The sequence below is a fragment of the Moschus berezovskii genome, chromosome 18, assembly GCF_049115385.1.
Source record: "Moschus berezovskii isolate FMDL1 chromosome 18, NW_MosBer_1.0, whole genome shotgun sequence".
Lineage (NCBI taxonomy): Eukaryota > Metazoa > Chordata > Mammalia > Artiodactyla > Moschidae > Moschus > Moschus berezovskii.
In genome coordinates, this window is record NC_142477.1 from 37,816,990 (window position 1) to 37,842,312 (window position 25,323).

At 43.5% G+C, this 25,323-nt stretch overlaps 1 protein-coding gene across 1 annotated transcript in view; it reads right to left on the minus strand.

Annotated features, from left to right (window-relative positions):
* AGXT2 (alanine--glyoxylate aminotransferase 2) overlaps positions 1-25,323 on the minus strand; it is a 44,832-nt gene that overhangs the window by 8,715 nt on the left and 10,794 nt on the right. The window contains exons 4-13 of the mRNA XM_088845564.1: positions 23,705-23,828; positions 22,047-22,141; positions 20,694-20,787; positions 19,948-20,041; positions 15,642-15,742; positions 14,987-15,079; positions 11,758-11,890; positions 9,987-10,078; positions 6,715-6,864; positions 319-417 (exon numbers count right to left, since the gene is read on the minus strand). Of these exons, the coding sequence (XP_088701690.1) occupies positions 319-417; positions 6,715-6,864; positions 9,987-10,078; positions 11,758-11,890; positions 14,987-15,079; positions 15,642-15,742; positions 19,948-20,041; positions 20,694-20,787; positions 22,047-22,141; positions 23,705-23,828 (1,075 nt within the window). The remainder of the gene's footprint in view (positions 1-318; positions 418-6,714; positions 6,865-9,986; positions 10,079-11,757; positions 11,891-14,986; positions 15,080-15,641; positions 15,743-19,947; positions 20,042-20,693; positions 20,788-22,046; positions 22,142-23,704; positions 23,829-25,323) is intronic.

Below are 25,323 nucleotides of genomic sequence, written 5' to 3' on the forward strand. Positions count from 1 at the left end.
GGCTCAGATGGTAAAGAATCTGCCTGCAATGTAGGAGACCTCGGTTCAGTCCCTGGCTTGGGAAGATCCCCTGGAGGAGTGCATAGCAATCCACTCCAGTATTTTTGCCTGGAGAAGTCCATGGACAGAGGAGTCTGAGGTCTGTAGTCCATGGGGTCACAAAGAGTCAGACACGACTGAGTGACTAAGCACCGAGCAGTGAAGCCTAGACGAAGTGGAAGAGGGCTCCCCTCTCACAGGCGTGAAGGAAAGGGGCCAGCATTGGGACATTGGGAGATGCCTACCTAAACTGATAGGTAAAGACCAGCCTTTTCTTACCTGAGAGAAAAGGCCGCCTCTGCCAATCAGAAGCCCCATGCATTTGCAGTCATGGTGGATTTGATTTACTTCTTCACGGGGAAGAGGCTGGTGGCTCACCTGTAAATACATTTAAAAAATATTCTGTGTTTGACGTTTGAACAATTAAAGACATTATTTCTAAGAGAAATTAAAAGCAACTCAAGCAATCAATGCTCTACTCTCCCTCTCAACCTCTCTCCCCCTGTAATTGAATAAAGCTGTTAAATTTCTGGATCAGATTTATTTTGGGGGGTGGCATTATTAAAAATATTTGTTTTTTTTTATCCCAATTCATTCCAGATTCCCAAAGACAAGATGAAGTTGAGTGCAGATCACCAGTGAATCTTGGCGCTGCAGGTGGTTACCCCAGGAGGTTGATTCTGTAATAGCCATATTTGGAGCCAGCTTTATTTGTGTGGAAATTGTCCTCAACTCTTCTCTTGGTTTTGTCCCTGTAAAAAGTTCATTTCAGAGTCCAGGAAATGGCTCAGAAGTTGCACAAGGGCACGAGCAGCCCGAGCTCTCCCTAAGCCACAGCGCAGCCTGGGCGGTTACAGTGGGGCCCTGTGTCCTCGCCTTCCCTCCTTTGCGGAATTTGCTCTTTTTCACCCAAGGCTTAATAATCCAGGGTCAGGAGAGGTAAGCTCTCTGGAAGCCCAGAGGTTGTTTCAGGTCACATGGCATCTGAAGATGGTGACTACTTGTGGGCCAGGCTTGCCAGCACCCGTCTGATGACATCGGACTGGGCACTTCTGTGTTGATGAACACCAACGCCCGCTCTGTAGTCAAGTCTGACTGTGCATCTGCATTGTCTGGAAGCCATTCTGAACTACAGACATTGAGACCTCGGGTCAGGCCTCTTGATTACTTGGGGCAGGGCTTTGTTTAGTCGTTAAGTCATGTCCAGCTCTTTTGCCACCCCGTGGACAGTATTCCGCCTGGCTCTTCTGTCCATGAGATTTCCCAGGCAAGAACACTGGAATGGGTTGCCATCCCCTCCTCCAGGGGATCTTCCCAACCCAGGGATCGAATCTACATCTCTTAATGTCTTCTGCATTGGGAGGCGGATTCTTTACCACTAGCACTTTACCACGATCCCGTCTTAACATCATGTGCTGTGTGCTTAGTCGCTCAGTCATGTCCAACTCTTTTGGCCCCATGGACTGTAGCCCACCCAGCTCCTCGGTCCATGGGGGTTCTCCAGGCAAGAATACTGGAGTGGATTGGTATTTCCTTCTCCAGGGGATCTTCCTGACTCAGGAATTGAACCTTCACTGGCAGGTGGATTCTTTACCACTGAGCCCCTGGGAAGCCTGTAGAGCAGGGCTTAGGCATCTGTGTTTGCAAATGCTCTTCAGATGTTGGGCTGTGATCCCTCTGTTGTGAGCGCTGAGCACTGCCACCGCCGCTGGCCTCTCTTCTGTGGCACAGCCCTGAGAGCAGCAGCCCTGGGTCTGGCTCTCTGGCTTCAAAGGCATGATCCTGGCTCATCGGCCAGCCCCTGCGATCCCTGTGAGTTGGAGGACGGCTCCCTCCCGTGCTCCCAGCTTCATTTTTCTGCTCTGGGCTTCCCATCTGCCTTCCCCTAGGCTTGGGTACCCATCCCCTTGCCCCATCCACCCTGAATCCTTTCCTGGTTAGGTGTCAGTGGCTGAGCACAGACTCAGACTGTACCTTCCAGAGAGGTCTGTATTCTCTGTCTATTGTGAAGCTTTAAGACTGCTGCTGCTGCTGCTGCTAAGTCACATCAGTCGTGTCCAACTCTGTGTGAACTCATAGACAGCAGCCCACCAGGCTCCTCTGTCCCTGGGATTCTCCAGGCAAGAACACTGGAGTGGGTTGTCATTTCCTTCTCCAATGCATGAAAGTGAAAAGTGAAAGTGAAGTCGTTCAGTCGTGTCCAACTCTTAGCAACCCCATGGACCGTAGCCTACCAGGCTCCTCCATCCATGGGATTTCCCAGGCAAGAGTACTAGAGTGGGGTGCCATTGCCTTCTCCAGCTTTAAGACTAGGAAAATATTATTCAAACGTTCAGACAAGAAGAGCACCCATGATGGGGTAAAAGACTAGGATCACCTCATTGATTCAAAATGTTGTCCTGCTTGTCCCTGAGGGTCTCATGAGGGAAGACTAAAACACAGCAATATAATTTAGGGCTAAACGGTGAAAGGGCTTCCTGGGTAGCTCAGCTGGTAAAGAATCCACTTGCAATGTGAGAGACCTGGGTTCAATCCCTGGCTTGGGAAGATCCCCTGAGGAGGGCATGGCAATTCACTCCAGTATTCTTGCCTGGAGAATCCAGAGGAGCCTGGTGGGCTACAATCTTGGGATCACCAAGAGTCACACACGACTGAGCAACTAAGCACAGAACAGCACAAACTGTGAAAACTAGAAAGAAGTTGAGTATGGTTTAGGGGATGAGAGTTCAGAGGTCAGGAAGGGTTCCTGAGGGGCAGCTGGGTTGCTGGGGTCTGGGTGGCCATCAAGGGCCCGGGGAGGGACTTTAGTCTCACCCTGGTCTGAGCCAGCACCCTCTCTGCTCCTCTCACCTTTTTTTTTTATCACTCCCTAGCCTCAACTGCCAAGACTAATTGACCATCTTGTAGGCAAATGCAGAGAAAAGCATGGTTGAAAAAAATCTAAGAAGGCACAGCCACAGGACAGCCTGACCCGGCTCTGTGCTTGAACCTAAGTTCCAACAGCCACATAATCAAATAGGTATGTTAGTAACTAGCCTCTTCTTGAGGGCATAATGTAGTTTCATGTTTATTTTGTCTTTGTTTTGCAACTTGTTTTGAGAGGGTAGGTTTTCATTTAAATAATTATAAAAGTAGTTCATGGTTATTGGGCAAAACTCCTTAAAGCAGTATGGACATTCATTAGGTAAAAATTGGAAGTTTCTCTTCCTAAAATCCTACTCCTAGGGACACTGCCTGTTAGTAATTTGGTGTGAACGAGACAAATTTTTCATGCATACAAATGCATTTAAGTGCACATTTAAAAAATAATTCATACTTTATAATGTTTTGCATTTGCTTTGAACAATTTACAATGTATTCTGAACATCTTTCCATGTCAGTGTATCTGGACCTAGTCTTTTTCTTTTATTTTTTTAAAAATTAATTTATTTTAATTGGAGGCTAATTACTTTACAATATTCTAATGGTTTTTACCATACATTGACATGAATCAGCCATGGGTGTACATGTGTTCCCCATCCTGAATCCCCTCCCACTTCCCTTCCCATCCCATCTCTCAGGGTCATCCCAGTGCCCCAGCCCTGAGGACCCTGTCTCATGCATCGAACCTGGACTGGCGATCTGTTTCACATATGGTAAAATACATGTTTCAGTGCTATTCTCTCAAATCATCCCATCCCTCGTGGACCTAATCTTTTTAAAGACTACCTAGTATTTTGTTGCTTGTTGGTAGAGCAACTTGTTTAATCTATTTTTGGACATATATGTTGTTTTCTATTTTTGTTTATGATCATAAACAATATTGTAAACATCCTCGCTTATTTATATCTACACACATCTGTGAATATTTCTCTAGGGCACATCTCTATAAGTGGAGTGGCTCGGTCAAAATGTATACATTTAATATTTTAATAGACACAGATGAATTTCTGTCCAAAGGGCTGTATCCAGTTCACATCCTTATCAATAGCACATGGGAGTTTTAAATCTGGGTTATATTGTACAGCATTAATACATCATATACATCAATACAGCATCAAAGCCAAGTTCTGTACTGTTTCAATTACATGAAAGTGGTCTGAAGGGTTGCAGGGGCCTGAAATCAATCAATCAATACTGGTAAAACGCTCACCATCTGTGTATTTCCTGGCCTCAAAAGTATATAATTTACATAGGAAAAGAAGATATTGATACTTGAAAAATCAATTCAACAAGTACATGATTTGAAAGATCCTTTCAAAGGAGCTCTTTAGACAGTGAGTATGAGAGGGATTCTCTGAAGGCTAGAGCCCCTTTAGACAGGAGAAGCAAAGGCAAGCTTTAAGGAGGAGGTGTGGGGAAGAGTCAGATCTTGAAAAAGGCTAGGATTTCCAAAGCTAGAGACAGAGAAGAGAGTACCATATTCCATGACTGGGGAAAAGTTTGAGCAGTATTTGAATGTACTGTCATTGAGGGGACAATGGATAGAATTAGCAATAGAGAAGTTTCTTCAGACCCCTCGCTTACAACTACTGAAGGGCAGAGAGAAGAGGAAAAGAGCTCATTCTATATATACTATTTTATAGCCTGTCTTATTTTTTCCATAATACAGTCTGCACATCTTCCCATGTCACATATATTTCTGTGCCACATAGTATGGATGTACCATCACTTGGCTTGTTTGGTATCAGTGGCCGTTTGGGAGAATTCTGATGTTTTACCATGACAACCCAAGTCCTGACGAATGTCTCTGTTCACATGTCTTGAAGCACACAGTAATTGGGTTTGGACTAGCAGGGAAGGGAAGAGTGCCTTCTCTCTCATGGGGCTTTCCTCGGGGGATTCTGGGCTTTGAGGAGCCTAGATATCCTTGAGGGAGCTCCTGGGTTGGGAGAGGACTGGAATGGACTTGTCTGAACAGCCTTTGATGGGGCCCCAAGCTGAAGATGTGGCTGTCACAGCTTGTGAGCCAGAGGGCCTGCTCTTTTATTACAGTACTCTTATTTTCCTGTTGTCTTCCTGTAGTTTTCAAATCTTAAACATTCCAGGCTTGTACTGTCTCTGCTGTGTAGTATTAAGGGAAAAGTCTTATATCCATGGTCTGGGCTGAATATTGAAAGAACTGAGCATCAGACCTTCTAAATTAGGATGGTATGGTGAGAGCAAACAGCAAGACATCTCCCATGGATAAGAATTAGGGGGAAGGCATCGATCTGACTATTCCTTCCTGTGCCAGAATTCTCCTGCTGTCACTCTCCTCTGAGGATCTAGATTTTACTTTTATGGAGGATTGGGACAATTTCCTACTGACATGAGCCCTAGGGGCAGCAGGAGGAACTGTGGGAAAGATTTGAGAAACATGGTGAAGAAAGAAACAATAAGACTTGACATTAGAAATAAGGAGAGAGAAGGAACCACAGATTGTTTTGTGGTTGTGAGGCTGGGGAATTGGGAGAAGAGTGGAGATACAGAACAGAAACAGTGACCTTGGGAAGAATCACCGGCTTAAGGGAAAATACTAAATTCAGTTGTCATCATATTGAGTATGAGGTCACAGTGGGTTATGTCATCAGAAAGTCACATTCCACCTGGTTATTTGAGAAATTAAACTCCATTCACAAATAAATACAAAACCCTATAAATCTTTAACATCCTCACCCAAACCATGACCACAACCTTCTCCTGGCCCTTTTCCTTGCTACTAGCTCATGTATGGATGTGAGAGTTGGACTGTGAAGAAAGCTGATCGCCGAAGAATCGATGCTTTTGAACTGTGGTGTTGGAGAAGACTCTTGAGAGTCCCTTATACTGCAAGGAGATCCAACCAGTCCATTCTAAAGGAGATCAATCCTGGGTGTTCATTGGAAGGACTTATGCTAAAGCTGAAACTCCAATACTTTGGCCACCTCATGCGACGAGTTGACTCACTGGAAAAGACTCTGATGCTGGGAAAGGTTGGGGGCGGGAGGAGAAGGGGATGACGGAGAATGAGATGGCTGGATGGCATCACCGACTCTGTGGACATGAATTTGAGTGAACTCCGGGAGTTGGTGATGGACAGGGAGGCCTGGCGTGCTGTGATTCATGGGGTCGCGGAGAGTCGGACACGACTGAGCGACTGAACTGAACTGAACTGAACTGAGCTCTCTGGGCTGCCTGCCCCGCACCAAATAATTCTCCCCTTCTTTGTATTTCAAATGCAAAATATTCAGTCGTTGCTGATGCTCTTTGCCTACTCTGGCAAGAATACTATCAGCTCCCTTTTCCAAATTCTCTTCCTCACTCCTCTAGAACTCTCCATGACCTGCTATCAGGTTGTTTATACTCAATGCTCTTTGTCATGCTCAGTTGCTTCACTTGTGTCTGATTCTTTGCAACCCCACAGGCTGTAGCCAGCCAGGATCCTCTGTTCATGGGATTCTCCAAGCAAAAATACTGGAGTGGGTTGCCATGCTCTCCTCCAGGGGATCTTTCCAACCCAGGGATCAAACCCATATCTCCCGCATTGGCAGGTGGATTCTTGGCTGCTGAGCCACTGGGGAAGCCCCAACACTCTACTCATTTCTAATGAGCTTCACTGAGTCTTGCAGTCCTTGCCTGCTCTCTCTCTGAATGAACGAACTTGTAGCCGAGGCTTCCTGCCTTAACTCTTGCTGCCCCAAGAAGCTACAGAGAGACCAATAGATCACCACCTACCTTATCCTTCACCATTTCTATTCCTATCATGAGACCTTTGCCTCGGACATCTCCTACAATTTCAAATTCATCCCGCAGCTTAGCCAACTTCAGCAACATATAGGTGCCAACTTCTTGGCTATTTTCTTGTAGATTTTCTTCTTTAATTACCTGTTAAGAGAAAGCCCCAAATGATTTTCCATTTAAACAGTTTTAAAAGGAATGGAGAAATAAATATATGTGACCTATTTACAAAACTTGACCAGACAAATGGAACCCAAAGTCTTTTATGGCCACACCTCATCTCATAGAAAGATCCACTGTAGGGAGAAAAAAAGGCTTGGTAGAGGGAACACTTCCCTCATACCCTTCTCATCTTCAGGAGTGGGTAAACATTTAGGAAAAAATAAGAGAGACATCTTAATGTTGGGCTCTGTGTGGGCCCAGAGTCAGGGCACCTGAGATATAAAAGGATTTTCACCTACTTCTGCTCACAGAAGAGATCTGTGACTCTTTTCTTTTTTAAACTTTTTATTTTATACTAGAGCTGATTAACAATGTTGTAATCATTTCAGGAGAACAGCAAAGGGACTCAGACATACATACACATGGATCCATTCTCCCCCAATCTCCCCTCCCATCCAGGCTGCCACATAACATCAAACAGAGTTCCCTGCGCTATATAGTAAGAGACCTGTGATTCTGGACCACATATGAGCAGTACACTATATTTACAACCAGCTGATAGTAACTGCATGACTGCAGGCAGAACTTGATGTTTTTAAGACCTCCTTATTCACCTATATCCTACCTGCCAAATTGTTTGAGGTGACGCAGCACTTAACACTAGTTGGCATGTCTACAGAATGAAGTAAATGTCACATCCTACCCACACTTTCTCTTTTTGAGATTTAATCATATTTGAATATATTTTTTTAATTAGAAAGGGCAGCTTTTACTTATTTTTATCGAAAAATACTTTTAAATTTATTTATTTATTTATTATTTTTTTTTGTAATTAATTTGTTTTTTATTGGAGGCAAATTATTTTACAATATTATATTGGTTGGTTTTGCCATACATTGACATGAATTCGCCCCGGGTTTACATAAATTCCCCCTCCTGAACCCCCCTCCCACCTCCCTCCTCCCTTTATCCTCCCTCTGGGTCATCCCCGCATGCCAGTCCCGAGCATCCTATAACATGCATTGACCCTGAACTAGTGATTCATTTCACATATGACAACATACGTGTTTCAATGACATTCTCCCAAATCATCCCACCCTCACCCTCTCCCACAGAGTCCCAAAGACTGATCTATACATCTGTGTCTCTTTAGATGTCTCGTATACAGGGTTATCATTTGCATCTTTCTAAATTCCATATATATGCATTAGTATGCTGTATTGGTGTTTTTCTTTCTGGCTTACTTCACTCTGTATAATAGGCTCTAGTTTCATCCACCTCATTAGAACTGATTCAAATGTATTCTTTTTAATGGCTGAGTAATACTCCATTGTGTATATGTACCAAAGCTTTCTTATCCATTCGTAATAAAAGCAAAAATAAACAAATGGGACCTAATTAAAATCAAAAGCTTCTGCACAGCAAAGGAAACTATAAGCAAGGTGAAAAGACAGCCTTCAGAATGGGAGAAAATAATAGCAAATGAAGCAACTGATAAAGGATTAATCTCCAAAATATACAAGCAGCTCCTGCAGCTCAATTCCAGAAAAATAAATGACCCAATCAAAAAATGGGCCAAAGAACTAAACAGACATTTCTCCAAAGAAGACATACAGATGGCTAACAAACACATGAAAAAATGCTCAACATCCCTCGTAATCAGAGAGATGCAAATCAAAACCACAATGAGATACCATTTCACACCAGTCAGAATGGCTGCTATCCAAAAGTCTACATGCAATAAATGCTGGAGAGGGTGTGGAGAGAAGGGAACCTTCTTACACTGTTGGTGTAAGAATGCAAACTAGTACAGCCACTATGGAGAACAGTGTGGAGATTCCTCAAAAAACTGGAAATAGAACTGCCATATGATCCAGCAATTGCACTCCTGGGCATACACACCGAGGAAACCAGAATTGAAAGAGACACATGTACTCCAATGTTCATTGCAGCACTGTTTATAATAGCCAGGACATGGAAGCAACCTAGATGTCCATCTGCAGACGAATAAATTTATTTATTTTTGAATAAGTAAAACATGTGCCTTGTTCAAACATCACAAAGTACAGAAGCAAAGAGCAGAATGAGCCTCACTGATCCCTGTCCTTCAGCCACTAAGTTTCCTTCCCCACAAACAACGGCTGTTAATAATTTCTTGTGCAGTCTTTCAGAAACTATGTTATACTTATTTAAGCAAGTGCTATTTTCACACATTGGAGAAGGAAATGGCAACCTACTCCAGTGTTCTTGCCTGGAGAATCCCAGGGACAGGGGAGCCTGGTGGGCTTCCGTCTATGGGGTCACACAGAGTCGGACACGACTGAAGTGACTCAGCAGCAGCAGCAGCATTATGCATATAATACATGCATGCTCAGCCCCTTCAGTCATATCTGACCCTTTGTGATGCTATGGATTGGAGCTTGTCAGGTTCCTCTGTCCAAGGGATTTTCCAGGCAAGAGTACTGGAGCGGGTTGCCATGCTTCCTTCAGGGTATCTTCCTGATCCAAGGATTGAACCCACATCTTTTGTGTCTCCTGCATTAGCAGGGGGTTTCTTTACCACTAGCACCAAATGCTATTATGCATATAATTATGCAAACCTTTTCCAACAGATGAGACCACAGGCAAAAATCAATGGGCTAGTGCTGAACCACAGCTGAATCACCTGGTGGGAATTTCATAGAAGTCATTTGCTCTTTTGTCTTTTCATTTATGACAGTACAGCAAATGTAAGGAAGCATACACAAGACAGGATCAAAATTCAGCTGACATCAAAAACTGCCATTGGTCACCATCCATAAAACACCAATCAAATCACAAAAGGAGTTTCAGTGCTACCAGCCAGCTAGGGCAATGCTTGTGTTTCCCATGCGTGTGAGGTTTATTACATGTTATTTCACATCCAATACTTGAAGCACTGATAGTAGATCTCAAAAAAAGGAAGAGGGAGCTGAATAATAACTGGAAATCTAGACTTAAATTCATGGACTAGGAATTCACTCTCCCCTTTTAATTACATCATGTAGTAGAGTCCTGATAATATGTGTGTAGTTTTGAAGTAGTTGTTTGGTGAAATGAGTGATGTTGACACAGCTGCTGGAACGTACCTCAAGCACGGCTGAACCAATGGCGCAGGCCACGGGGTTCCCTCCAAAGGTATTGAAGTGAAGCAGGCGCTTGGTTAAGGACTTGGCAATCTCTAGGGGGAGAAAATAAAAGGTGGATAAAGAGTGACACATCTATAATTTCTCATCATGACATATGGGTTATGTTCACTTTCATGTGGTAGAAAGGTGTTTACAATATATTTCATGGCATCCAATTCATTCATTCGTCATTTACCAGATAGTGATGTTATGGATGGAACTGTCTCTCCCCTCAGGCATCCCCAACTCATATGTTGAAGCCCTAACCCCCAGTGCAACTCCCTAGAGGCAACTAAGGTCATAAGGGTGGAGCCCTAATCCAATAGGATTGGTGCCCTCATAAAAAGAAGAGAGACCAGAGCCCTTTCTCACTGCAGAAAAGGACACACGAGGACACAGCCAGGGGGTCATCTGCAAGAGAGATCTCACCAGAACTCAACCAGGACTCTTACCTTAACCTTGGACTTTAGCCTCTAGAACTGTGGGAAAATAAATGTCTGTTGTTTAAGACACCCAGCCTGTGATATCTTGTTATGGTAGACCAAGCTGATGAATACAATAGATAAGGAAAAATTGCTTATTTACTCCATGAGAAGTTTGCTAATAAAATCTTCAATGTGTTGTGTGAATTGAAAAGTACTTTAAAACTTGATTTATGGGAACTTACATGAATCTTCATTAGTTAGCCTTTTTTCTGTAGTCCACTCTTGGGACTAAGAAGGAAATATTTTTATCATAGCAGGGATTTCACAACAATCTCCAGATGGTTTGAGGGTGAAAATATATATTCAGTTCATTATAGTTCACCTTCAACACCCACATTTTCGTATCTTTCCTCATTTGATAAAAGCACTGAAATATTACAAGGCACTTAATCATCCTTTGGAGTTTCTCAAGTGTGCTTGCTATTGGTGGGAAAAATAAATGAAATAATCTTAAGATTTGCAATAATAAGTGGTTCGTAAAAGTATTCTCTGTAAAACTTCACTAAAATGGGTAATACAATTAATTCTAATGTTCATTTTATAGACTGTTCTAGCTAAGTGTGATTGTATTGTATTTAGTTGTTGATGATCAGCAGAGAAAACTATTACTCTGGGGGCTGAGTCTATAGCTACTGGGGTGGCAAGCTAAGTTGGAGTGTTCTTCAAGAATATGACTCCTTGGAAACTTTAGGACTGGCTTCAGGTTGGTTAACATGGATCTCTTGTGTTGGTTTTGGTTTTGTTGGTTTTGGTTTTGTTTTTGTCTAGGCACATTTGCCTAGACCTTGTCAATGTAGTAGAACCCTACATCTCAATGTGAGGCTGGGAGAATTGGTCTTCCGTACAGGCTCAGAGGTTAAAGCGTCTACCTCCAATGCGGGAGACCCGGGTTCGATCCCTGGGTCGGGAAGATCCCCTGGAGAAGGAAACGGTAACCCACTCCAGTATTCTTGCCTGGAGAATCCCATGGACGGAGAAGCCTGGTAGGCTACAGTCCACGGGGTTGCAAAGAGTCGGACACGACTGAGCGACGGAACGGAACGGAACAGCAAAGAGCAAAAAGGGCTGGTTTTCTTCCATCTCTTCCACAATCTGGCAGACAGACTGTTTCCCTTTAACATTACTTGGAAAATGCATGTGTAGTTTCTATGACAGTTCCCAGCCCATACTAGGTACAATACACATGTTTTCTACGACTGGGGATGCAAGGGGCCCAGAAGCAGACACAAAATGCCCATGGTTCCTACCTGGAGTTGTCACAACGGCAGCCATGGGAAAGCCATTCCCAATCCCTTTAGCCATGGTGACAATATCTGGCAGGACATCGTGTGTTTGGAAGCCCCAGAAGTGAGAGCCCAGCCTTCCAAATCCTGTCTGCACCTGATGGAAACAAATCCAAAATCACTGGGAACTTTCTGAGAAATGCTGGTTTTCCTGACTCTCTGGTTTCTTTCCTTCGCTTCTGTCTTCTCCTCCTTAACATCGTCATCACCACCATCCTTGCACTATGATGGAAAAGGCAACAGCCTGAGCTTTTAGGCACCAAAAGCCATTTGCTAGTGTTGTGTGACTCTAGACATGCTTCTTAACTCCTCTGGACATATGTGAGCTCTGTTGAGTGGAAACACTTTAGAGCAACACATCACAGGGTTGTGGTGAAGTTTATATAAATAATGCATGTGAAAAAGGTTGTTGTGATTAGCAATCCGTAATAAGGACCCTCTGTGGGAAGGCTGCATTTGCCCCATGCTGGATGAAGCAGTAATTATAGCACGCAGATTGGCACTGGGGTGTCTGCCACTCGGCCCAGACAGGCTGGTTGTCCTCTTCCTGTGGTGTCCTTTTCTTCCTGAGAATCAGTCATGAGGAGGACTCAGTAAAGCTGCTTAACTCAGGATGGAACTAAGTTGACCGCAGTTGTTCCATTTGCGATGTTTCCTCTTCCTAGAAGACCCTTTCCCTGCTTCTGTCTCTCACTAACTCCTCTTGTTCTTCAAAACATGGTTCCCTCACTATCTGGGCTAGGAAGATTTTCCTACAAGGCATCTAGGCTGCCATCAGAACCTCTCACCTTGGACTATTATCATCATCAGCTGCTGCTGCTGCTAAGTCGCTTCAGTCGTGTCCAACTGTGCGACCCCATAGACAGCAGCCCCCCAGGCTCCCTCGTCCCTGGGATCCTCCAGGCAAGAACACTGGAGTGGAGTGCCATTTCCTTCTCCAGAGTACTTGTCTAATAGGGTTTACCAGGTGGCGCTTGTGGTAAAGAACCCGCCTGCCAATGCAGAAGACACAGATGTGGTTTCGATCCCTGGGTCGGGAAGATCCCCTGGAGAAGGAAATGGAAACCCACTCCAGTATTCTTGCCTGGAGAATCCCATGAACAGAGGAGCCTGGCGGGCTACAGTCCATAGGGTTGCAAAGAGTCGGACATGACTGAAGTGTTTAGCACGCATACACCCACATGTCTAATAACAGAGACTGTATCTCATTTTCCTCTTTATCCATGATATCTAGCAGAGTGCCTGATAAAAGCAGACGCTAAGTGTTTGTAGAATGAATAAAAACGTGGCTGAAGTGCCTAACTAAATTAAGGCACACCAATATTCCCATGCAAATTTCTGCCAGAGCCCTTTTTGGTGATGGTTCCTTGATTCCCTTCTGGTTCTCAGTCTCTTGGACTGTCTCTCTCTCTACAAACACACACTTCACTTCTGGGATAGAGGTGGAGGCACTTGAAGCTGATTCTGAAATGCTCTTGAAAGAGTAAGGGTCCTTCTCAGAGTTCTTTTTTTTTTTCTCTGCTCTCTCCAAGGTGCTGTTGCAAAGGCAGATGTGGGGGTTACAATTAGATAAGAGTGAGCAACAAAGGAGAAAAGCTTAGATGTGAGAGTCAGACAGACCTGGGCTCGAATCCTGAGTCTCCCAGTTATGAGTCCCTGAGCACAAGCTGATGAATTTTCCCAAAAGAGAGGATGTAAGAAGAGCCCATGGCAAACCCATCCAACTTGCCTGTCTCTTTTCATTTTTATTTCATCTAAGCACCACAAATAAATAGTCAAAAAAATCAGATTGCTTGGACAATACATGAAATTATGTAGGACCATAAACCGTGTGACCATGTGAGTCATCTAGGAGGTATCAGTTCCATAGAATCTTTCAGTTGAACAGAGATGACTCATTCTAAGCTTCATAAACTCAAATGTCTTAGGAGGTAAGAAGCATATAGCCATGAGAGAAGCAGGCTAGGTCCACCTCTATGAATTGGAATGGGAACTATGTGTGCAGATGTCTTGCCTAAAAGCAGTCAATTTCAAATTTAAATCCAGCCCACACCAGACCAAGAGAGACTGATGGCCCAATGTGGCCTCATGCTAAGTCATTTCAGTCCTGTCTGACTCTTTGCAACCCCATGGACTGTAGCCCCCCAGGCGCCTCTGTCCATGGAATTCTATAGGTAAGAATACTAAGAATAGGTAAGCCATGCCCTCCTGCAGGGTATCTTTCCAACCCAGGGATTGAACCTGTATCTCTTACATCTCCTGTATTGGCAGGCAGCTTCTTTACCACTAACGGCACCTTGGGAAGCCCTTATTGTAGATTCCAAATCCCTCATTTTATAGAAGGGAAAGCCAAGGTTAGCTAATTAAGAAGGCATGTAAGATCCCTGGGTGCAGCACTGGCTCTGCCCTCAGGATTTTCTTCTGTTCCCTCCTTTCCTGCCACCCTTTGTCTTTCTACACCACTGTTCTGTAATTCTTGAAAGGCAGGTTGCCCAGTGTTCAGTGTGGTCTTTGAGTCTGGGTGTGAGTTCTGGCTGTGTCCCTACTAACTGCATGATCTTGACAGGCAAATTAACTATCTTGAACTTCAGGTCACTTTTTTTCCCCCAATTCAATTCAATTTTTTTTTTTTTGGCTGTACCACATGGCATGTGGAATCTTAGTTCCTTGACCAGGGATCAAAGCCATGGCCCCTGTGATGGAGGTGGGATCCCCAACCTCTGGACTGCCAGGGGAGTCCCTGGAACTACTTTTCAAATATCTGTGATTATGGCCCTCTTCTTAGAGGCTGGATCTTTTTTTTTCTAAGTGTGATTTCCAAACAGATTTTGTAATTAAGGTAAGATGAATGCTGCCAGACTGCCTAATACTATTTTGGCAAAAGTTAAGATGAAAACTTGGTTGTGAGGTTAAATTAAGTTTAAGCTGAATTCAAATAGGAATTTTAAAAGTGTGTGGAGGAATGGCAACATCCTAGGCCTCTTAACTTATTTGATAGACTTCACTTGGGACGTTGAAGTTCTAATCTAGTAATGAACTAGTCAGTCAATGAGTCAAAGATTCATTAACTTATACCCTCATCTTGGAATCTGCAAGTAGATGCTTTCTGCTGGGACTGCAGAGCAGGGTTCAGAAGTTTCTCCCCGTGCTTTTCCTGTCCTGGCTGCATCACACCTACTCCGTAGCCACTCACTTCATCCGCAATGCACACGCCTCCCCTCTCGCGCACCAGCTCGAAGGCTTCCTTTAGAAACCCCTTCGGGTACTGAACAGTGCCATTCACCCCCTGCAAAAGACCAAACCAAGAAGACCTAGAGTCCAGTGCCTTGAAAGTATTTAAAAACAAACAAACAAACTGAAGACAGATCATGATCAATATCAGCAATAGTGATACTAGCAGTTTTTGAAACAGTTTCTAGAAATGTTTCAACTATGGGTGAAAAGAAGAGCCATTCCTCTTAATGCCATGCCTCCTGGGAAATGGTTGCAAATGTAGTCTTTCCTGAGATTAGAGAAAAATAGACTACGGGGATTTAAGTAATATTACAGAATGGCTCACTCTGACAGTGTGGGTAATATGCAACTGAAAACTGCTGGAGTTTTCTATGTTTACAGATTTACGAATTTAACAGTTTCATCTATCTCTCTGTTCAGTGTGGGAGTACAGAAGATGGATTTTTAAAGGTCAGTTGAAAACCAGGGGCTTCTTTTCCTCAAGGGGATGAAGAGAATGACACAGAGGGACATAACAGTGATCACTTAAATAATTTGGAAGTCACTAGAATGTATGAGTTAAAATTGATAATTTACAACTGAGTTCAATTAATGTTTAAGGTTAACACACTTACTTGAATTGGCTCTGCAAAAAATCCAGCGATTGATTTGGCCACAGAAGTGTTCAGAGTATCTTTGAATTGTTCGATATACTGGTCTTTAGCTTGACAGCAGTCTGCAATAAACAAACAAAACAAAACACAGTATTTGAAGATGTGAGAAAGGCATCCAGAAGAATGGGGGAAAACATAGAAAAAAAGAAAGCAAGATAGTAAATTGACTACAGTCCTTCAAGATACAGTAAAGCAGGATATGGGGATATAGGTTTCTGAAAGGGAAACATTGTCAGAACAACTTGTGCTTTGTTCTGAGTAGCAAGACTAGCCTAGCCAAAAAGGTGTAAACAAACCACTTCAGTCACTTCCATCTGGGGAAGAAACACCCCAGAGCATCATTGAGTCTGGGATAGATGGCTGTTTCACCTAAGGAAGCCAATTCTCTCGACACGGTAGATTTAATTCAGATGTAATTGCTATGTGGATTTGATTTATTTGGAAATAACTGTTTACCTTGTATTGCCACTTAATAGGATATACCATTTTAAAGCTGCAAAGTATCTCAGTCTTTATGGTTAGTAAGTATGTTTATATACTAACTCCAATGCTTTGGCCGCCTGATGCAAACAGCCAACTCATTGGAAAAGACCCTGATGCTGGGAAAGATTGAAGGCAGGAGGAGAAGGGGACAGCAGAGGATGAGATGACTGGATGGCATCACTGACTTGATGAACATAAGTTTGAGCAAATTCTGGGAGATGGTAAAGGACAGGGAAGCCTGGTGTGCTGCAGTCCATGGGGTTGTAGAATTGGACACGACTTTTTGACTGAACAACACACCAACAAATATGTTTATAGAACAATGAGAATTCTAAAGAAGAGAGTACTGCAGTCATGTAACTTTCATCCACTGTCTCAGGGGAGAGGAAGCAGTCCCCTCTGGATAGCAAATGTCCCAGAACTACAGTTGAGAACCTTCAGAACTTTCATCCACACCTGTAATTTGGTGGATAGCACCACATAATCTCTGAATCTAAATCCATATTCATGAATAGCAGAAGAAAGGCAGAGGGAGATATGAGTATGATGGGGGTCTTTGGTGAAAGCAGTCAGGGAGGCAAGTCACCATCTACCATCATGATGCTTGCCTAGAGGCATGGATGTGGTCCTGTCTCCTGAAGGCTAGAGATAAGGAATAGAAACCCGCAGTCATCACCATCAAAAGTGAAGCATAAATATAGTTTATACTTCAGCTCTTAAAAAGTGAGAAAAGCATGACCTGGCCCCAAACATACTTTTAATCTACATGCGATGTTTGGAAAAGCTTGCTGGACAGCATTCCCTGATCTTTGGTGAACTGGAACCGAGGGCTCAGGGTTTGAAGAAGGGAATTAATGACAGGTATATCAAAACCATAAAGTACACTTATCAGCATCATTTATGTTGTTTGATGGGCAGGATATAGTAGACAAATGAATCTGTGCCCATGGAGATTGAAATTTTCTATTTTTATTCAGAAAGGAAAAGAAAACAACCAAGGATGACCTTAGAGGGTGAATTACACATGTTCAAAGAAGATAATTTGGGAATTTAGCAAGACCATTTGTCACTTGAGAAATCCAAGAATGGAGCAAAATCAACCCTAGTGGCTTAAATTTGGACAAAAAACAAAACAAAAACAAAAACCATTAAGAAGAGTTTGCTTGAACCTGTGCTAGACCTTCCATAAATTTTTCCTCCACTGTGCAAAAGTTCAGCAGTGTGAGTCATCAGCTGTCACTGGCTTTTTCCTTCATTGGCTCATTGCTGTAACTCCAGGTCAGGCCACCTCTGGAGAGAGACCTGGTATAGTGGTAGCATCATGACAACATCAAGCAGGTGGAAAGGGACTGCTCTCCTGGATGTTATCCAGGAAATGGCATAAAGAGGGAAGTGTTTTCATTTTATCTGGTAGGATAGAAAGAGTTCGGCTTCCCAGGTGGCACTTGTGGTAAAGAACTCACCTCCCAGTGCAGGAGGCATAAGAGATGTGGGTTCCATCCCTGGGTTGGGAAGATCCCCTGGAGGAGGGCATGGCAACCCACTCCGGTATTCTTGCCTGGAGAATGCCATGGACAGAGGAGTCTGGTGGGCTACAGTCCATAGGGTCGAAAAGAGTTAGACACGACTGAAGTGACTCAGCATGCACGCACACAAAGAGTTAAGCAAGAGTGAGGAGCCAAGAAAGAACAATTTTTAAGGAAAAGGGAGCTTGTGTCGCAAAAGGAGAAAGAGAAATGATGTGATCAGTATGAGGTTAGGAACATTGTGTGGGCAGTGGGTTGAGAGGTGCTTTTCATCGCAAGGTACATCTGACATTCAGGGCCTGGAATGAACAGTTGGAAAGAAAACATCCTGAGGAGGGGCTGGAGGAGAGAATGAACTCTACCACACACATATTGGATTCTTGCCCAGAATGATGAGGGGAGTGGTGACATCCCGCTGAGGTGAAAGAAAAATGCACCCTGTCAAACCTGGTACCTTTATGTGTTCAGTGAGTGAACTCTAAGAGGACCTAAGAACTTGAAACTTCTCTACTCCAGGTAATTTATATGTTGGGATGTATTTACAAAGGTATATACATATGCCTTTTTACAGCAAAGACCCAACGCTTCTCAAGCCTAATAGCACTAGAGGAGGCTGATGTCACGTCTTGTATAAAGAGAGGCTATTAGTCTCGTCTCTTGGAGATATGAGTGAAGAAAACAGCTTACTTCAGATGCGCTAAAGACCACAGTTCCAACAGGCAGAAATGTCTGTCTGTCACTATTACTTAGCCTCCAGAGACCACTGGAGAGATGACCCTGGGGTCCTTGTATTTTCAAGTCAGCCTGGCAGAGACGAGAAGGCCAAAAATAGGGAGGAGGCAGAGGATGAAGAGAGAGGGACATGGAGCCAGGAGGGAAGGGAAGGACCATGCCTCCTGCCTCCAAGGCTCTGCGCTGATGTGCTTGCAGTTGGATGGATGTCTGTGAGGTTCAGCCAACTGATTTTAGGTTTTGGTGCCACATGGTGGTGAGGTGTAGGCATAGTAGTGCTTGGCGTTGCTACTGTCTGCCTGTCTCTACAAAAGCTCTCTTTCCGGGACCTTCCTGGTGTTCCAGTGGTTACGACTCCATGCTGCCAATGCCGGGGCTGTGGGTTCGATCCTTGGTCTGGGAACTAAGATCCCACATGCTGTGTGGTACAGCCCAAAGATTTTTTAAAAAGGCATCCCCATTAAAAAAAAAGTTCTAACAGTTCTCTTCCTTGGTCTCATGAAGGCCTGGAATAAGGGGCCACAGGGGCAGATATTGCTGTCCACATTTCACAGGTGAGAAACAGGAGCTTCATCTTTCAGAAGGAGAGTTTGAGGGAAGTTTAAAACTTCCTCACGGTTGAATGTTCTGTGACTGTAACATCTTGTTCTAAAGCTCATGCTTTCAGCCTCCCACCTCCACCATTATTCCATCTGAATTTTAAGGTGACTGTGAATTTTCTGACTTTCAAAGCTGATTTTTAAGTCTTCCATTTACCTTCTTCTTCTCAATCCGGTGACTCATACTGTTTCATTAAAGATCCCTCGGCAGGAGAACTTCGTGCTTTCCTCCAGCGCTATTTGGGAGCAGCCACCCAAAGGGTCCTGCCCTGTGTTGACAAGCATGGGGTGGGTCTTGCTGACAAACCAAGAACTCAGACTGCTTCCAGGCCTCCTCTCCCTCATGTGAGGAAGAGGTAAAGAATGTAAATAGCAATGCAATTGATGAATAACAGCTTTCCTGGTGAGGATGTCTTCACAGTTTTTGAGGACATGTCAGCAGTCTTCAGGAACTGCCTTCTGTTTTGACAAATACTCTCTTTGGCTGGTATTCTGAGCCCCTGGGGAACTTCTTGATTGGAGTTTCGAAATTTCTAAAAGTGTTCTTTCCCCTTCTTCCATTGGGAATTGGTAACCTCCATTGGGAACTGGTGAATAATCCCCCCAGTCTTGTTTTCCTATTAAATTGGTAGCAGAACCATTGCTAGGAGAGCTGAGAGAGCGCCTCTAATAAAGCGCTGGGTGACAGTGTGTTTCTGGCTTAGGTCTGATAAGCGTGAGATGCTGAGATGTGTTTCCTAACAGGGGATGGATGCTCTGATGGTATTGCAGTCATTGGCTCTAAGGAATGTTGACTCAGTACGGAGTGACTTCCTGGTTGTATTTGCCTTGACTTTTCCCTTTCCCACTTTTTTCGATTTGCCTTTCTCCTCATTCCTTCCCCCTCCTGACCTTCCCCCACGTGCCGCCCTCCCCAGGCAGTTGGACCTGGTGCACAGCTGCATTTCCTAGTTGTTTGCACTGGAGAATCTCGGCAATGGCTTCCTCCCCAAGGGCCACGGAAAATATCTGGGCACATTGTCTGCAAATGACAAAAGAGGGGTTTGGCAAGGCATGAACACAAGACAGTCAATTTGGGACAACATATGGTACCAATCAAGGCAAGAGGGCTTCTTAACTTGATACCAAGATTCCTTCCTTACTCTTCTCCCACTTAGGACAAAAACTTGATATTCTGCTTTGAAGAGATAATTTTTTTCTTGGAAATCAGTTATGAGGGCACTGATTTCTGGGTCTGCCTTGAAACAATTGACTCAAGAGTGTGGTGGGTAAGGGCATCTGAAGGAATGAGAATAATTAGGTGTCTGATTCTGATGCTGAAAAGGTGGGTACAGTGGGTGAGAACAGAAGGTGAGTACAAGGATGAGTTTATGGAAATTGTATGCATTCAAGGCTCTGGGAACTTATTTCAATGCATTTATTTGTAATTGACTCGATTTTACTTAAAACAAAATGTAAAAGCATCTCTTATATTAAGTATTATTCAGACTCCGAAGGTCTTTCTAAGAAATGTCTCCTTTAAATGGTCTTTCATTTGATTAAGTCAAATTGAGGCCTTGATTAATCACAGGCTGCATATTAGTTTCTAGTCCTAATGACTGGAAAAAATCTGATCAGTGATTCCATACACCTAGGAGTCTTTAGAGAAATAAGGCAAAAATCTCAGAACTTACTGGTCGGCAGCCCATCCCATGAGGGAGGTCCATCTTATAGATGCCTACATTTGTCAAGCCAAGTGCGTAAGGACTGCATCCATGGTAGGCTCCTCTGCAGACAGAAAAGAGTGGGAGGACTGGGTTAAGTGTGCTTTCATTTGATCACTGGCCTGTGGAACACTGGGTTGGGCAAAAAAGAAAGTCCATGAAAGCTATGGAGATGAAAAAGAACACTATTGACCTACAACCTCAATGATCTCAAAGAAACCTTCTAAGCCTGTGTCAGATGAATTTACCCATTCATGTTTTCCATTAGCATCACAGATTTGAATCGCGAAAGGAATTTTGGAGGGGGGTTCAAGATGGGGAACACATGTACACCTGGGGCAGATTCATGTCAATGTATGGCAAAACCAATACAATATTGTAAAGTAATTAGCCTCCAATTAAAATAAATAAATTAAAAAAAAGAAAAAAAGGTGAAAAATGGTATAGCTGGCACTGTGAAATAAGTATATGGCTTCTTATCATAAACAGAGATGAAAGTGAGTCCAGTGTCACATGGCAAAGCTTCTGGGGGTGCAGACCAGTCTTACACTATCTGGCATAGTGTGCAGTCAATACCATATCTCTTTTTACTTTTAATTTATTTTTTTAAATTTGCATTTTGTTTTGGAGCATACTCGGTGGTGATAGTAGTAAAGAACACACCTGCCAATGCAAGAGACATAAGAGACGTGTGTCCGATCCCTGGGTCAGGAAGATCCCCTGGAGGAAGGCATGGCAGCCACTCCAGTATTCTTGCCTGGGAAATCCCATGGACAGAGGAGCCTGGTGGGCTACAGTCCATTGGATTACAAAAAGTCAGACACGACAGAAGTGACTTAGTGCATAGCACATACTTGATTAACAATGTGTTAGTTTCTATACCATATCTTTAAAGTTAAAAAGCTGTCTTGTAGCCTTCTTTTTAATTCCATAGATAATCTGTAACATAACTAGGCTTCCTTTATTAGTTACCTCAGTCAGGGACCCCTACTTGAATCAGGTCAATTTTTATGGTGCTGCTGCTGCTGCTGCTGTGTCACTTCAGTCGTGTCCGACTCTGTGTGACCCCATAGACAGAAGCCCACCAGGGTCCCCCGTCCCTGGGATTCTCCAGGCAGGAACACTGGAGTGGGTTGCCATTTCCTTCTCCATTTATGGTGCTATCCAGCCATAAAATTCATTTGATGGGTCCTACCCTAAAACCTGAAATTAGAAAAAACACCCCCACGAAAGTCTCTCTCCTGCTCTCAGGTATATTTTAGAGATTAACATTTAATATTGGGGTGAGTCAGTGTTAAAATGAATATTCCAAGATGTGGTTACCGGAAAGAAATTATGTCTGTGCTGTTTGAGTGTGCTCTGGCCATCAGCATGGCTAAGTCATTGGCTTCTGAACCACTGTTCACCAAGAAAATGACCTGGAGGAAAAAAATACACATGGTCATGAGACACAGATTATTCAATTCATTTGAAATTGTGAAAGAGTGTATCCCAGCCTCTGATTATTAAGAAGAGTTCCCTTCATACCAGTCAGTTCAGTCGCTCAGTTGTGTCTGACTCTTTGCAACCCCATGGAATCCCATCATTTAATTACTGATTCTATAGCTCTTCATTGAGCAGCTGCTGAGCATTAGAGATACAAAAATGGCTAAGGGATTGTCCAAATTGTGAAACATTCCAGGCTTCCATTAGAACTACTTGATGCTCTTCGAAGTGCTAAGACAGAGAGGCTTGCTGAGATGTACAGTGGTTAGCAGCCAATGGAATCTGAGAACTTGGTCTCTTGGCTCTTGAAACTGAATCATCCTGCTTGACTCTGAAGGCTTGGCCCAGAGGACCCCAGAGGCTATCCCAGCCTGTCTGTTCAGTGTTTGTGAATGTTAAAAAAAGTGAACAAACAGACAAAAAGTGCAGCTCATCCTGGTTGAAGGAAAGGAGAGCACAGAAGGGCACTGGATCCTTCCTAACCCGATTTTAGGTTTTAGAGTAGGATTCAGCAAATGAACGTTAAGGCCAGATAGCACCATCTAAGGGGCTTCTCAGGTGGTACAGTTGGTAAAGAATCTGCCTGCCAGTGCAGGAGATGGAAGAGACATAGTTTGATCCCTGGGTTGGGAAGATCCCCTGGAGTAGGAAATGGCAACCCTGGCAATGTTCTTGCCTGGAAAAATGCCTTGGACAGAGGAGCCTGGTGGACTACAGTCCATGAGGTCACAAAGAGTCAGACACGACTGAGCACACACAAGCACTCAACAGCATCCAAATTTGCTGGATCCAATGTTCCTGACTGAGGTAACCAAGAGTTTGGGGTCCTGCCCTGAATGTAGGTTACAGCTATTTCAGATTTCTTCATCTCTTGCAGATCGTATAGGAAATAGCGTACTTAGATAATATGGTAAAATAATAATCATAGCTGACACCAGGTACGGTGCACAGATATTAACTCATTGAATCCTGAAATGCAAATTTTGGCCAACATTTTAACTTCTCAATCCAGTTTAAAAAGTCAATCATTTTCAGATGCAGAAAAATATCTCATTTAGCAAAAATATCAAAGTGCATCTCAGACCAAATGAATTTAACGGTATATTAATTTTCTAAAAAAAATGGCTTCACTATTTTTTAAAGAAGAAATGCCAGTGACATGGCAGAGGGACTGTGGAGCCAAGAGATAAAAACTTCCTGAGTAACACAGGAGAGTGTCAGGAAGGCTGGGGCACCCTTTAAGTGATGTCTGCAAAGATATGGTAAGGAGAATGATCAAGGAGAGGCAGCCACTTGGAGCTGATGAAGTGAATGTCAACTGGTTTTAGCAGCAATTCATTGATTTCTTTCTTCTCCTTGAGTGCGTTCAGACATGGCTACTAGTGCACTCACTTTAGATGTTCAGTGCAGACCAGATTCCCCTCCCATACTCTCATTTCCCCATCGGCTTCCCTGGGATCAGCAGATCCTGCCCCTTTGAGTTATGAGCATCAGACCTTCAAAGGCTCAGGAAGAAGTGCTGAAAGCTTCTCTGCATATTCGTGGATCAGAGGGTGGAAGAAGACAGAACTTGTATGCCACAGGCGGCCCAGCTGCCTTTGTGCTGCTGCGTTTACTTTCCTGGATAAACAGAAGAGCAGAGTTACCCACACTGCTGCCGGCATGTCCCTCCCCACAAAACACTGACCACTGAATTCAAACCTATGGGTATTTATCAAAGAGTTTCCAAGAGGCAGATTTCATCCAAACATAAGAAAGAGCTTCTATAGCCACCAGAGATAGCTGGTAATGGAACATATCGCCTCAAAAGGTAATGAATTCCCGACCAAGAGAAGTGTTCAAAAGGAGACTACATGATTGATTGCTGAGGATTTTAAAAGATAAATTTCCCTTTCCTAGGGAAGAAGGAATTTTGAAGTTATAATCTCTTCTAACTAGATTTTCTTATTAACTACGCTTTAAAGAGTTTGGAAAATAGAGAAGACTACATGTAAGCCTGGGTGTCTTTCCATTTTATTCTAAAGCATTATAGCTCAATCAAACACATGTTTATAAGATCAACAACTTTTCCTTTAAAGAAAATTCCAAGATTTGGGTCTTAGTAGTGGTCAGTGTTGATGAACATTCTGTTATCATATCCTGTGAAGGATCCAAAGTCTCACGTTGAGGGAAAGTAGGAACCAAAGGTATATAAATATGTGAGACCTGACTTGGAATGCCTTGAAAAGACAGGCCAAGGTGTTTGAACCTGATCCAAAGAAGAGAAACTGCTGAAGTCTGTTATCAATAATTGATACACACACACACAAAAATCAGTTCAGTGGTTAAACAATTTTGAGGAATACCAGGTCAAATTCTTTCAGTTCAGTTCAGTTCAGTTGCTCAGTCGTGTCTGACTCTTTGCAACCTCATGAATCACAGCACGTCAGGCCTCCCTGTCCATCACCAACTCCCGGAGTTCACTCAAACTCACGTCCATCGAGTCGATGATGCCATCCAGCCATCTCATCCTCTGTTGTCCCCTTCTCCTCCTGCCCCCAGTCCCTCCCAGCATCAGAGTCTTTTCCAGTGAGTCAGCACGTCACATAAGGTAGCCAAAGTACTGGAGTTTCAGCTTTAGCATCAGTCCTTCCAATGAACACCCAGGACTGATCTCCTTTAGAACGGACTGGTTGGATCTCCGTGCAGTCCAAGGGACTCTCAAGAGTCTTCTCCAGCATCACAGTTCAAAAGCATCAATTCTTCAGCGATCAGTTTTCTTTACAGTCCAACTCTCACATCCATATATGACCACTGGAAAAACCATAGTCTTAACTAGATGGACCTTTGTTGGCAAAGTAATGTCTCTATGAGTTTTATTGATCAGATTATTAAAGGCAAGCCAGAATAGATCTTACAATGAGACGGCTGCACTCAAACAAAAAGTACCATAGAGGGACCTGCCCAGGGCATCCGCATGTGGGTTGATGATCAAAATCACAGAAAATCTCAAGATCAATGCAGTCATCCATTTCTGGTGTCAATTTTCAGCTCTGGTTACATTGTCTTCTTATCATCCTTTCTTTCCTCCTCCATTGCACAGAATTGATAAAGAAGAGTTGGATTAGAAGTGATT